General features: G+C 39.0%; 1 protein-coding gene across 4 annotated transcripts in view; it reads right to left on the reverse strand.

Annotated features, from left to right (window-relative positions):
• Positions 1-2,335: 2,335 nt before the first annotated feature.
• The window catches only part of GPATCH2L (G-patch domain containing 2 like), a 63,333-nt gene continuing 50,084 nt past the window's right edge, over positions 2,336-15,584 (reverse strand). For 2 of the 4 annotated variants that reach the window (XM_017961381.3, XM_017961382.3), the window contains exon 10: positions 2,336-15,114. In XM_017961381.3, coding sequence (XP_017816870.1) covers positions 14,954-15,114 — 161 coding nt within the window. In that variant the 3' untranslated portion in view covers positions 2,336-14,953. The remainder of the gene's footprint in view (positions 15,115-15,584) is intronic. The other 2 variants (XR_002523434.1, XR_004184853.1) reach the window with 2 other exon arrangements.

Genomic DNA, 15,584 nt, shown 5'->3' on the forward strand with positions numbered 1-15,584 from the left:
CATATGTTTGAGAGACATTTGCATTTTTTTCAGTGAACCGTCTGCTCATATCTCTTCTACAGTGGTCTACAGGAAATTCTCTATTTTTATGTTATTTATAAATTAGAAGTATTAGCCTTTAATCTGTGATGTAAGTTGCAACCATGTTTCTGGGTTATCACTTGTATTTTAGTTTGCTTACTGTGTATATGCATACAAGATTTTTTTAAAACAGTCAAATATATCTCTTATTGCATCTGAATTTTTAGTAGTATTTAGTGTGGAAGAGTATATTATTGGTTCCAAAACTTTTCAGTTCCCTATATCCCCATCCTTTGCCATGTGGATTTACATTCCCTTCTACCAAAGGAGTGCAGTGTATTTTTGTACTGGTCCAAGGAGATGAGAGACACTTAGAGCAGATATACCCCAGCTGAGTTCAGTGGTATTATTATGCAATAGCTAACCCAGGTTACAAAGCAAGGGTCCATAGTCTTTTTTAAATAAAAGTTTGGATAGTGAATATTTTAGAGTTTGTGACCACATAAAGTCTCTGTTCCAAGATCTCCTCTTTTTGTTATTGAACACTTTAAAGGTGGAAGAAAAAACAAAGCAAAACACCATTCTTAGCTTGCAGCAGCCCAAAACTAGGCCTTGGGTCAGTCAGATTTGGCCTACAGGCTATGTAGCTTGCTGACCCCTGTCACAGAGGAATTCATCTTTTTTTTTTCTAGTAGTTGTATAGTTTAAATTGTACAATTAAATCTCTCTTCAATTTGAAAATTATCCTGGCATAGTGTAAGAAACAGATCCACTTTTTCCTGTATGGTTATATATTTATATGTAGCCACAAAACTATATCCAATTATCTCAACACCACTCATTTTTATAATCCATCTTTCCCCCCTACTGACTTAGGGCACCACCTTTATTGTATCCTGAATTGTCATATGCAATTGGGCCTGTTTCAGAATTTTCTATATCGTTCCATTGACCTATGCATGCACCTCTACCACACTTTCAGAGTTGAGACTTTATGTTTTAATACGTAGTGGGACTAGCCCTCCTCCTACCAAGTGCTCTCTTAAAAGGGTTTCCTTGGGCTGCTCTTGTGTATTTGTTCTTCTAAATGAACTTTACAATCAATGTGTCAAGCTCCAGAAAAAAAACTGATGGCATTTTGGGGGTCCCATAACACCTTTCTGCAGAGTACACAGGCCCAGATTTTAAACTACTTACTAAATGTGTTTAATGTTACAGAACTAATCACATTTTCTATTTCCCCTGAATGAGTTTTGAGAAATTATTTTCTCTAGGAATTTTGTCTAAGCTTTCAAATTTATTGGCTTAAGTTGTTTATATTCATAACTTTATCTGTGTGAGTTCTTTGATAACTGGATTGAAGGTTCATTCCTCCAGAGAGAATCTGTGGTTGCTTCTAGTAGTTACCTGGGGTTACAATTAGCTTGGGTCTACGGTAAATTAAATTTCCTCATGCAGTATTCTGCACCATACAAGTAGTACAAATTTGAGCCCCAACCCTCTATATAAGGGACAACTTGTTCAACATTTTTAGGTTGGTAGGAGAGAAACAACTTTTCCTTCACCCAGGGCCAAAGTCAGGAAAGTTTTGTCTTACTTGCTTTCCTAGGTTTAAGCTTTCATGTCATTTTTTACTTCTATAGATTTTTTTCATTTCTCATCATTCTTCTGGGTATTTAGAAACAATTTTTGGTTTTTTGTGTTTGTTTGTTTTTCTAGAGGAGCAATGATAAAACTAACTTCAAAAGTAAAAGAATTCTGTAAGGATGCTCAGTACCTCAGCATCACGCAATATACCCAGGTAACAAACCTGCACATGTACCCCTCAAATCTAAAATAAAAGTTAGAAAAAGAAAGAAAAACCTTTTCCATGCATTTCATGGCTTTAGGGCTTAGATTATACTAAGCTAAGAAGATAAAAATTGACTGACCTTTGGCTGCAAAACAAAAAGAGTTTGCTACTGACTGCTATGGCATAAATGTTTGTGTCCCCCGAAAACAGGTGGAAATCCTAATCCCCAAAGTGTTGGTATTGGAGACAGGGCCTTTGGGAGGTCATTAGATTAGGAGGGTGGAGCCCTACTGATTGGGATTTATGCCCTTATACAAGAGACCCCAGAGAGCTAACTAGTCCCCTTCACCATGTGAGGACACAACTAGAAGGTGACATCTATGAACCAGAAGGCAGGCTCTCACCAGACATTGAATCAGCCAGCACCTTGATCTTGGACTTCCCAGACTGTGAAACTGTAAGAAATAAATTTCTGTTGTTTATTTAAAAAAAAAAAAAAAAAGGCAGCAAGATACATTAGCATACAAAATCAGTAGCTTTTATATATAGAGCAATAACCAGTTAGAAGACATAATGGCAGAGGAAATCTCACTTACTAGCAAATAAATTAAATACTTAGGGATAAGCTTAGCCAGAAACGCACAAAACCTACACAAGGATAATTTTAAAACACTGCTGAAAAGGCACAAAATAGACTTGAATAAATGGAAATACATCCTCTGTTCTTGGATAGGATGACTCCACATTTTAAAGATGTTAGTTCTCCCTAAATCAGTTAATATCATATAATATCAATAAAATACCAATGTACCTTAAAAAATGAATTTAGACAAGTTGATACTAAAGTTCATATGGAAAAACAAACATGTTTGAATAGCCAGAAGCACAACAAATAGGAAAAATTATAAGGGGGACTAGCCTTGCCAGTCATTAAAACATACTATAAAGTCTCTATAATTAAAACAGTGTGGTACCATGCACAAGTAGACCAGTGGAATAGAATAGAAAACCCAGAAAGACCCAAGTACATATGGATCCTGGATTGAATACCAAACCAGAAAAACAACATTACTGGGAAAACTGCTATAATTCAAATAAAGTATGTAGTTAATAGGATTGTGCCAATGTTAATTTCCTAGTTTCAATAATTGTACCATTGGTATGTAAGTTAACATTAGGAGAAGCTGAGAGGACACACAGGAAATCTATTTTTGCAGCTTTTCTGTTAAGTCTAATTTTTTTTTTTTTTTTAAAAGGTTTTGGATCAAGAGCCCCTGAGAATGTGGAAAGGGAGCTCTGTGTCAGGGTAACATGGAACACCAGAGGGAATAAATCACCACTGCTCACATTCCCTGAGTTGGTCTCACTTTATCTCTGGCTGGTCAGCTTTTGCTTGGATTCTATAAAATACATGTCTTTTCAATAAATTCCATGTCATGCTTTAAAATGTAAAATAAAAAATTGGTGTTATAAAAAGTTTTTGTTAATCCTCCAAATGCATTTCTTTGTTTTCATTGGTAGGGTCTTTAAAAATACTTAGTCATGCTAATTGAAATACTTACTTCATTTCTTCTACAATTGTTATATTAGATTTCTTTTGATGTCATTTTTTGGCAAATTATACCTTCCTAGAAAATTATCCATTTAATCCAAGTTTTTTAATTGTTTGCGTACAGTTGAGCAAAGTATATTTTATGGCTCTTATATATTATCTGGTAATTTTTATTTTGTGTTTGTCTTCTCTTGTAACGGTGGCTAAAATGTTACATATTTTACTGCATATTTTAAAAATTAGCTCTTTAATTCTGTTTCCCCATTTTTCTAATTAATTTTTCTGGATTCTTTTAGCCTGCTTTTAAAAGATGCCTTTTCCTAATATTTTGAGTTATACAACATTCATCTTAGTTTTTAATATACAAATTTTAGGGCAATGAATTTTCCTCTGAGCACTGTTTTATGTGTATCTCAGAGGAACAAATTTATAGTCTAGATATGAAATGCTTTTTAATGCTTTGCATTTCCTAATCAACCCAAGAATAGTTGAAGAGCTCAAAAACATTTTAGATTGCAGATGAGCAGTGTTTTCTGGCTTTAATTTATTGCATTCTTTTTTTTCTGACCACTTATCCTCAAATTCTAAGTTTATTACATTTTTATCAGCAAATGCCATCTGTTGTTCCTTTTCTCTGTTCTGAAACTTATGTTTTCTGTATGCTCTAATACACAGTCAAATGGGGAAATGTTTTATGGGTACTTTAAAGTGTAGTTACCATTTTTAGGGTAAAGTCTAGTATGTATCAACTAGATCTTATGCATCTTATTTAAATCATCCCATGTCCTAGGTTTTATCCATTGATTTGTCATGAACTGACAGAACTGAATTAAAATATCCGACTAACACTGTATTTCAGTTTCTTCCTGTGTCTCCCATGGCTTCCAATACATAAATGGTTTTCCATTATTTGGTACAGATATTGAGAAACATTATATCTTGTGAGTCACACCCTTTAGCATTATGTAGTGTTTTTATTTTTCTTTCAATTCTTTTTCCCTAAGTCCAACCTTGCCTGATATGCAGACTACAACTCATTTTCTTATTTGCGTTTGCTTGGTTTACTTTTGCTCAACCTTTCTGAATCTTATAACATGAAATTAGTGTTTGCTGACATTTTTGCCTTTTATCTATAGCTAAGTTTACTTTTATTAATATGACAGGTACATTTGTTCCTATTCTATTGTTTTAGAAATCTTCCATTTTTGTGATTTGTTTGGTTGTGCATACATGTTTTTTCTCATAATTAGCAGTCTGAATTTTTCTTCTAGTGATAATCTCTTTAATCATATTTTCATATGATCCCCATAATCCTCTATTTCATTAGTCAATATACCTTCTCTAGTATGAGCAATGAAAAATTAGTATATTTACCTCTCCTCTCTATGCTATTTTAATAATGGAACATAAAAGTCACTTTCTTATTTCTATGTACAAAAGCTAGACTATATCACCTAATTTAAAATGCTGGTCAGTCAGAAGCTGTTCAGGAAAAATGTTGGCCCAAAACTCACAATTATTTCACTTTTATGCAGTTTCAAAAGGTTTAGCTAACTTTATGTATAGCACGGTATTAATGAGACCAAAATCATGGGATCAGAACTTAGTGTGAGCCAGCAGATTGGTTTTATCCCATGGGCACTTTCTGTAGGCTTAAAATATCAAAGATTGCTAAGGTGTTCAGTCCAAAAGGGGTAAACAGACCAACACAAATTTACCGTCACTACTGAGAAACAAAGCCCAAAAAACTTAACTGGCAGTTGAACAACTTCATCGCTGAAGAACAGTACAAGGAACTAAGACCATCACATTGTGCATTAAACTCTACTAAGTCGGTGGTTCAAGGGGAATAACCTCAGACTGGTATCATGCTAGAACATGTAATGGAATCAGTCAGCCATGATTCCAAATAAAGCATTACTTCCAATTCAGTTTAACCTAGTTTTAACATGTCAATAGCTCCTACCAATAAGTGGGCCTAGCTATATTTCCAACAGAAGGTGACCAAGGCAATGCAAATCTGTCCACATCTCAGTTCCAGCTTTGTATGCACAATGGGCCAGTTGCAGTAAGGTTTCCATGAATACACCCTGAGCTTAGCAGAGGAATACTGCAATAGTTCTCCAACTCAACAAGTAAGCCAGTATACACAGGACCCTTCACTTCCTGTCTCCTGCCTTCCTCTCTCTGTTCCTCTATAAGCTTTACATGTGGGCCATACGAAAACACTTGCAGTGCTCTGAACAAACCATGCTCTTACCCTTGGAGGGCTTGATCCACTCTTCTTAACTCCTGCTCATCCTTCAGGATTTCATTCCGTGTTTTTTTTTTTTAACTCTTCCACTGCCCAGTTTGAGTTAAAGTGCCTTCTTCCTTGCTGCCAAAATACCCTGTCATTCTAATACTTGCTTTTCTTGTCTCTTCCTCAGAAGACCATGAACATCATGACAGCACGAATGCCTTCCTTCTCTGTATACCCAGCTCCTAGCAGAGTGCTTGGCATAAAATGTGTTCTATACACACCTACTGAATAAAGGGACATTTCTAAAAGCCAAGACTGTTAAGGCAGCTTTTGCTAACAGTCAAAGAAATGTTTACCAAGGTGTTGAAAAGTCTATCACTAACATTACGATCTCATAACACGTATCTTCCTCGCTTAGGAATCAGTTGTGCCTTGGTACACAAAGGACAATACCTTTTTATTGCCATAGGTTTGCAAGATCTGCAAGATTTAATTGACTTTTCTCTCGCTCTGGTCACTCTCAAGAACAAAACTAGGTTGTTATAAGAGGATGTCACAGAAACCAGCTATCTCCATTCAATGATGTACGCACAGAGAAGGGATGAGCCCATTCAGTGGCCTGGTAGAGAAACAGCCCAAGAGAAACAAGTCAATAAAGAGGTCTCATCAGACACTGGCCCAGGGCCCAGTGGCCCACAGCTTATGCATACGTACATGCCCTCTGACAGTTCAGTTTGTCAAAAGAGGCAGCAGAGGTATTGGTTGGGAACAGACACTCTTTAACATCAAACAGACTTGAATCTGAATCTTCACTGATGCTTAATAGATATGTGACTTGAGCAAGTTTGTCTATAATTGTATTTCATTGTTTTAAAATGGAGACAAAAGTACCTACCCTTAGACTTGTTGAATAAGTGAGATGTTGTTTCCAAATGGCAGACCACTAAGTACATATTTGCCATTATTATTATTAGGTATTCTGGACAGGGGCCTAATAGTCTCAAGGATAGTATATCTAAGGGGCCCAGGGGTATCCTGCTTTAGGGCAGTTATCCTCTTCCCTAAGAGGTCCCTGAGGAGCACTTGGCTTAATCAGTGTTCACTAAATGTTTGTCGAATGGGGCAATGGCTCTGGTGGACCTTTGTTATTCTTATTGGCTGTCCAGCATCTGAAGTACCTTCCCACATGTGAGGAAGCTCAACTTTCCAGATAACCTCATTCTGACTTCCTAGCCAGGACACAGGCATATGACTACTAATCAGATCCACCTACCCCATATTTTGAATCAGAAACTAGCGATTCAAAGACATCAGGAACACACAGCATCACTTCTGATGAAAGTGGAACCCATATATCCAGTTCCAGGGGCAGCATGCAATGGTAACAGTAGACTGGGAAATCAAATTTCACTGTATTCATAGGGCTAGTGGTGATGCCCCAATAAAAAGTTCCTTGATAAAGATCAACATGAAGCTCAAGGTCAAAAAGGGATGAGGCAGCCCAATTAAAAATCTTAACCAGCAGCAGAAAGCCACAGATTGAAGACAGCATTAGGTGGAGGAGCCTCTTTTGGGCACAGGCCCCCTTACCAGGCCAAGACGCCGAAGAGGAGAAAGCAGAAGAGGGACCACAGTCCAGGTCATCTTTTCACAAACAGCAACTCATAAGTAAACAGGAGTGATCCACCTTAGAATCTCACTAATCTAATCAGCAATTCCTCCTACCTCACTGGGCTTGGAGGAGGAACAAGGGAGGTAAGAGAAGGACCAGAGTCCTTTAGTATGCTTTCCTAGAAGCCTGCAGTGATTAGTGAATGTGAACGCTCCCCTCTAATCTGTGCTTTTAAGTTGGTGCATTAAAGTGGTATGGCAAAGGAACTCACTGGCACACAGGTGTTCACTTTAGTAACTGAGGTGGTGGCAGAGACCGGCATCCAGTCTGTGCTAGACTGACCTACCGAACAACCCAGAGAAATTGAGAAAGAGCAAAGAAGTGGGAGAAAAATCAGGAAAGCAAGGTCAGAAAAGGGAGCATTCCAAAGAAGGAAGTGGTTATATAGCATCAGTATCATAAAAATCAACCTATGGGCTACATTTTGACAGTAGAAGTCACTGGTGAATCCAGCAAGAACAGTTTTCATGGTAGCAAGGGTAGCAGCCAGGTTTTAGAGCGGTGGTTCTCAGCCTCAGCTACACTTCTTTTTAAAGACTGAAACCCGTCCCACCTCCCCATGCTGACTTAATGGGTCTGTGGTCCAGTCCAGAATTAGGACGTTTTAAAGCTTCCCAGGTGATGCTAACATGCAGCCAGGGTTAAAAACCACTGCCTCAGTGGACTGCAGAATGGACAGAGCGCAGATAAGGGCAGTATACTTTAGTGGTAGTTAGGCTTTCAAAGGGTTGAGGAAAGGTATTTTTGTTTGAAGCAGAAGTATCTGAACATGTTTAAATGCAAAGCTGTATGTGCCAGGAGTGTGAGGCTGTAACTAGATCAAGTCATTTATCAAGGGAGAGGGCTTAGGGCACAGGAAAAGGGATTCGTCTTGGGCAGGACAGGCACTGGCAAGAAGGTAAGGAAGGGTGTGTGTGAGGGTGTCTAAGCGGGAAGTTCTGCCTGAGGCTGTTACGTGGTGGGGGAGGGCTGAGATTAACTGCTGAGATTGAGAGAAGGTGGGGGTAGAAAGGGTTTATAATAGCCAGTTTGCAGTAGCTGCTGACAACAGGAGGGAGTTTGAGATCAATATTGAGAGCAATTCAAATCGTTACCATGGTTTTGGGGTGGCATCAGTTTGCATGGTCATGAGATTTTTTTTCATGGCCCGCTTGAGGAAGCAAGGTGTAGGACCTATACATAATGAAATGTGTTGATTTTGAGTCAAAGTCACGAAGGCCATCTTTAAGTTCTCTGATATTTTCTTACCCCTTTCAATTAAAAACATTTGAATGAGGGGTCAGCAAGGGTCAGAACTTTCAGAGAAAGAAAACATTAACTTACATAATTTACATCTTAAAGCCTTCTAACTTTTTAGTCTCACACCTTGATAATATCTAGTAACACTAACATTTGTGGCCAGAGGTAGTTTTAACTGGTCTTTAAGATGGAAAAGAAAAATTGTGTGGCGTTTTAAAAGACTGCAAAAATTGAAATGAGAGCTTAACAGCCTACACACATAAGCATCTGAGGAAATGAGAACTCCTAGTGTACCTTTGCAAACACAATGAACTCTTTAGCTATGCATATTCCCTGAAAAGACAGAACCTGGATTTCTGGGCTCTGGCAACCAGTTAGGACCCAGCCCAATTAACACAAGTAAAATATAAAGAAAAAATGGCCACAGTTTTTTTTTTCAAAGCCTTAAGATTAGAGTACCATATTCTGAAATGCTGAATCCACGAGTCAGACAATAACAACAACAACAAAGCATGAGATTGCTATTAGTCTCCAACCCCTGCAGAATCGCTAGCTGAAATCTAAAAAAAGACAACACGGTGTGATTAAGTGGGATCACAGAAAATTGATTTTTACATGCTCTGAAGTACTGAGATTCAATCCTAGCAAGAGATTATCAATAACTCAACAGCTATTTATTACACACCTATGTACCCAAGGTGGTTTTTTCTTCCAATATTTTTTTTTCATTTTTATGAGCCATACTTTAAATGATTCATCATTATCATGCTGGAAAATACATGATACTTTCCCTTGAAACTAAGATCTTATGAACAAATGTGGTAAACTCATACCTTACACAAATCACATTTTTACTGCCAATTGTGAAAAATGACTATCATTCATAGACTAACAACTCATTGTTACATTTTTATCCATTTTTATTTGATTATTCATTTTTTGATACAGGATCTCGCTCTGTCACCCTGGCTGGAGTGCAGTGGCCAGATCATGGCTCACGGCACCCTCAACGTCCTGGGCTCGAGTGATCCTCTTGCCTCTGCCTCCCAAGCAGCTGGGACCACAGGCATGCACCATCACAGCCAGCTAATTTTTAAAAGTGTTTGTAGAGACAAGGTCTCACTATGCTGCATAGGCTGGTCTTCACATCCTGCGATAAAGCAATCCTCCTGCCCTGGTCTCCCAAAGTGTTGGGATTATGGGCGTGAGTCACCACACCCAGGCTTTATCCATTTTCAAGGTTATTTCCATCCATCTAAACATAGCCCTTGATAGCATCCTTTGTCAATTTTTCAAAAAGATCTTTCAGGAGCTTGCAGGGGAAAAAAAAATATGAGAAATAAAGACATTAACAGTTTCTGCAAAGAATTATACAAAAAAAAATCTCTTTACTTATGGAGGGAATATGAGAGCATCTCAGAGCTTAGAAGGAGACCAGTCCATTAAAACATCTTTTTAACTGTGTCAAAGTTTATGGTTCTCAAACTTGAGCATGCACCAGAGCCCCCTGGAGGGCTTACTGAAAGACTGCTGGGCCTTGCGCTGGCAGTTTCTGATTCAGCAGGTCTGGTGTGGGCAAGGTGTGCTGGTGTTGTTGGCCTAGGGACCACACGCTGAGAATTCCTGCTGGGCAGCTCCCTTTCTATCCACGTTGCTTCCCACTTCTCCACCTTGCCAAGATTGCTTCTTTGCTGAATGTCTTCAGGATGTGCCCCCATTCTTCAATACTGTACTTGAAAAATTTTTTATTCCCTAAATCTGGCAATTTTACCAAGCATTTATGATGTCTACTTGCAGTGATAGAAAAATGTCTTCTTTCAGCCATAAGTTTGTCTTGCCGGACTTGTTAAAAACCCTACAGTCCATACTCTTCAACAATACTTCTCATCTTCCTTCTTTTTGATGTTGCTGTTTCTGGGCATTTGATGTTCATCTTTTGGAGACGTTAACACAGGAGAAAGCATCTCTGTGCCACTTGCATTGAGTTCTGAGTGATGGAATTCACCATTTTCCTCACCCTTTCCCTCTGTACCAGACTTCTTCTAAGGGGAGAAATTGTTGCCAGTGACAGTAACTCTATGACCTTTCACAACAGGAGTGGGAGATAAGGAAACACTAACAAATAAAATTGGCAGCTCAAGCACTAGCAGAGGGAAGCAGCTGACAAGAGCTAACTGCTTTTACCATCCCTCCAACCATCGCATGAACCATGACGTCCTCCAAGCCATGCCTCCAACTAGACTGCATCCACAGCTGCGAGAGTGAGCCACTCTGCTCTCAGTCCAGCTCAGATAAGCTTCACAAGACATACAGGGCACTGAACACAGCTGCTAATGCTGAGGTTTTTACAGTCTTCTCCCCAGGGGGAGAAACCTGTGTGGCTCAGAACCACAGTAATGAAGCCAAAATGAAACAAAGACTGGAAATGAATCATGCATCACCACCAGGAGCCTACGCCTGGAGCCAAAGTGGAGAACCCATCGCATCAGCAATGACTGTGCCAGCCTAGTTCCTTTGTCTCAACACTCCGTATCTTCTTCAATTCCAAGTGACTTTAATGATAACTCTGCAGCAACAGAACTTTCCAGGCTATATTACAGGTATATAGATACAGCTATAGTGTCTCTAACTCCAAAATGCAAGGCTCTATCAATCTATTTGGAAGTCATAACTAGTTTAGTTACTTGTCCTAGGTGTTGTGCTTTACTTAACAAAGGATGCTCTACAAGCATCACAGACTAAGAAGATTTATTTCAGCTTTTGGCCATTTTGCTACAAAAATAGCCTTGTTAGTAGCCTATTTCATAGCCCAGCAATGTCCTCTAAAATTTCAAATCTCATTTGATTTCTAAACAACTCAAGGCTAATGTGGCCTATTTTCCAATCACATACCACTCAGTAAAAACTATACCCAGCCCCCTCCAAATCTGGTACCAGGTAAACAAGCTACTAATTTCCTTTTATTAGTTCTTACCAAGAGGCAACACAAGGCTGGGCATGGTGGCTCACAGCTATTACTACAACACTTAGGGAGGCCGAGGCAGGAAGATTGCTTGAGGTTAGAAGTTCAAGACCAGCATAGGCAACAGAGCAAGACCCCATCTCTACAAAAACTTAAAAAACTAGCCAGGCATGGTGGCACACTTCTGTAGTTCTCACAACTCAGGAGGCTGAGGCAGGAAGATGGCTTGAGCTTATGAGGTCAAGGTTACAGTGAGCTATGAACACATCACTGCACTCTAGCCTGAGTGACAGATCAAGAACCTGTCTCTAGGAAACAACAACAACAACAACAACAACAAAAGGCAACACGAGAGTTTTGTTCCTTTCAAATACTGCATCTGAAAAATAAACTAAAATTCCCTTAAACTCGTAATTAAAACCAACTTTTTATTAATGATCCTCACAGAAGCAGATAATGTTTTGACTTCTGCCCATCATGGAAAACACACAAAATTAGGATTCAGATAGGCCATCTGTGTAGCCAGCTGGGAAAAATCAGAACCCTGAAATAAATAAAAACTGTTTAACTCAGCTTTAGTTATTACTTTTGAGCAGGTCAAATACATGAGCTCAAGGATCATCCTCAAAGTAAGTCGTGTTTCAGAGTTTTTCAACACTGATTACAAAACCTGATTTTTGAAACTAGGTAATTTCTTTGAAAGGTAATAGATTTTTCTTAATTTATGACATTATACACTGTGCCGCATATAAAGAAACTTTAAGTTTTAAGATTCAAAATACACTCATTTCTAAGGCTATCCTCTGAAACTGGTTAATACAGAAAGCAAGCAGAATACATTGATTAATAATCCTTAAACATGCACATACAGCACCTTAAAATGAGGAGCACAATTTACAACCCTGTGTTGGAAAGTATTTGTGTGCTTAATATTCTATTCTCTCAGGCAACTAACTTTCTCCCCATTTATTACAGGTAGATGTTGCATTCTTGGGTAATCCCTGTTGAAAGTATTCAAAATGGGTAGAAAAGCATGCCCAAGAAGATAATAAATATTCACGGTATACTGTTTCATAAATAAGCATCTCAGACTGACTCAGGTCTATCACTGAAAAACAAGAGATTATAACCCAGGGCAGAGAAAATCTGAAAGTCTGGGATTCTAGTCCTGGCTTAGTTCTGTGATTTGGAGCAAGTCACTCAACTCTGTGACTGTTTTCATCTCCTTAAAATGGCATGACTTTGTAGAGATGTTTGAAATGTAAATAATGTTGTATATAAAAATTATTTTTAATCATAGGTAGAAAAGTGGACTATCAGGCAACAAGTTATATAGAAAAAATGTGGGAACACCTTGGCCACCTGACCTTTGGAGGTTTTCACTAATAGGCCATGATCATGGGACCAATCACTGAATGAGTCATACAGCTTGACACAAACAAAAAATTATGTCCACAGATTTCTCTCAAACCCAACCAAGTATGTTAAAAATATATGCCACGGGTCACTATGGTGACAATGCACATGACAACAAAATCTAACCTCATCACTAAAACAATTCAGTGGTACCAATTTATATTCAACAGACATATTTTCTATACTTCTGTGGGTGCAGCCCACAGGGAAGGGAAGTGCAGCCTGGGAAATCCCTGTAAGCACACACACTGCTGCATGAGAGCCACGGGTGACTCAGAGGTCTGCTGGGCCAGTTTCAGCATTCTCCCGTCCCATCATCTCCACTCCTGTTAAGCACACATACTGCTGCATGAGAACCAGAGGCAACTCAGAGGCATGCTGGGCCGGCTTCAGCACTCTCCCACACTGCTGCATGGCACGAGAACCAAGGGTGGAACACCCCTGTGAGCACACACACTGCTGCATGAGAACCAAGGGCGACTCAGAGGCATGCTGGGCCGGTTTCAGCACTTTCCCGTCCCATCGTCTCCACCTGCTCTCCCTCTACCATATTCCTGATTATGAACAATTGACATGTTCTCAGTCTTAAAGTGCCATGTAAACTTAGCTTCAAATCCCCTTTTCCAACTAGATTCATGCCCACCCACCTCCCCACTTCATCGATAAAGAAATCTGGAGTTTCCATTGATAAGGACTATAATTGTAAAAGGGAGTATGATAAAGTAACCCATCATTACACTTTGTATGGGAAACAGGGGCAATCGCACTTTGGGGGAAGGAGGTGCTGCCCCATCCAGCACCTATTTAAGACAGAAAATAAGCAGGTGCATGAGTGGGAGTCCCTCTACAATGTGACCAGAGCAGGCAGCAATTCACCAAGAGCTTCTGTGTATTTCAGAGTAAATGCACTCATTGGTATTAAAAAAAAGCCCTTCTGTCAGCCAGGCCCCTGAATGAATGACAGACACTCTTGATAATACTTTTTAGAAAACGTGGCTTCTCTCCAGCCAGGCCATCACTTATTTCTCATTTTGACAAAGTAGCATCCAACTTCAGGCACGACTGTATATATAACTCCACATGCAGCTGAGCCATCATAAACACGCCAAATATAAAGGCATGTCAAAAAGACATTTTACCTCCCCAAAGCATGGCCCCAAGAAGCCATTATTATAAGAGAGTATGAATTTCTGCTGCAGGTTATTAACCTATAATACTAACAATAAAGTTCTGCTTAGGACATAAAGGCTTACACTGGGACATGAAGTAGTAAGACACAATTCACTGACTATTTTAAATTTGCTGTACACCTAAACCATCTTCACCATTACACCAAGCTGTGTGCGTGTGCATGTATACACACGTCCTCTTTCAGTAGAACATAAACTCTTTAAGATGAGGTAAAATACAATACAGCTGCTGCTGATGATGAGCTGTCTGAGTTTCTGCAGACAATCTGCAAAAAAATGGAAGTTCTCAAGGCCCAGTTGCTGGTGTCTCCTTTGAGGCTCCAAAATGAGAACCTCGTTGATTTATCTTATTGGCACTCTGTGTGAATCAAGAGTAGGCTCAAAGGCAAGCCTTATCTCCTGCAAACAATTCCATACAGGCCTCAACTCAGTATTTAAATTTGTTTGGAACTGGCTACAAATTTGGAACTTCCTCAAATGATATTAAAAGCTCTACACAAAACATATGCAGAAGCAGTTACTGGTTTTTCAAGAACAAAGACAACTGCAAAAAAGCAACAGCTCTGTAAATGGAGCTGTAGTAAATGTTGAGACAGCAATAACAAGGTAACAAATAGAGCAGAGGATGACCTTTTTGTAAAAAATTGCTGCCTCAATATTTTACTATTAAAAAAAAAAAAAAAAAAAAAGACTCCCACAACATGATCTTCTGAGAGAAAGAGTCCACTGCTGTGTCTGAAAGAGGAGTTGGTTCTGGTGGTGAAAGGACTGAGAATGTTGATTAAGATATGCAAGACTATCTAACACAAAGTCCAACATTTGCTTCAGCAACACCCAGTCAGCTCCTGGAGGGTGAAGTCTTGCTCTCTAGCTGTATCCAGGGCTCTTTTCTTGTGGCATTTTAAAAAATGTAGCAGTAGTTGCATCTGTGGCTTTCTCTGCTGCAGAGGTCCTGACCAACCACTCAGAGCTGGGTGATTTGGGGGCTTGTGATGCTGGTGTGGTTGGCTCCACTGCATCCATGTGAACTAGTAAGGTTACAATAGAGAGGAGCAAAAACATCAAGGGGAGATAAATTAGAATAAGACAAATTAGAATGAGAGACACTTAGAAACAAAATTTTCTTAATCCTTATACTTCATGTCCTAGTAACCTAAGTGGCCACATAAGGTACCTCTTTTTTCTCTACAAAAAAGTAAAGACAAGATTTAAGTAAGATAGTATTTCCTAATCTGAGAAAATGGGTTCAATTGAACAAATAAATAAATTCAGGAGCACGCATTCATAATGTAGTAAAAATCACTTATAAAGTACTTACGTGCCTATTGCTTAAACAATGAATACTCATGATCTTAATTGTTAATACAAACCCTTACTCATAGATACTCGTAGAGATGACTCATAGTGATCTCCACTTTCTAGATCAGGGAACTGAGGTATAGAGAGATCAGATAAATTGTTCAGGGATAAAACAGAGCTGGTTAAATATCAAGATTCA

This window comes from Papio anubis, chromosome 7 (genome assembly GCF_008728515.1).
Source record: "Papio anubis isolate 15944 chromosome 7, Panubis1.0, whole genome shotgun sequence".
Lineage (NCBI taxonomy): Eukaryota > Metazoa > Chordata > Mammalia > Primates > Cercopithecidae > Papio > Papio anubis.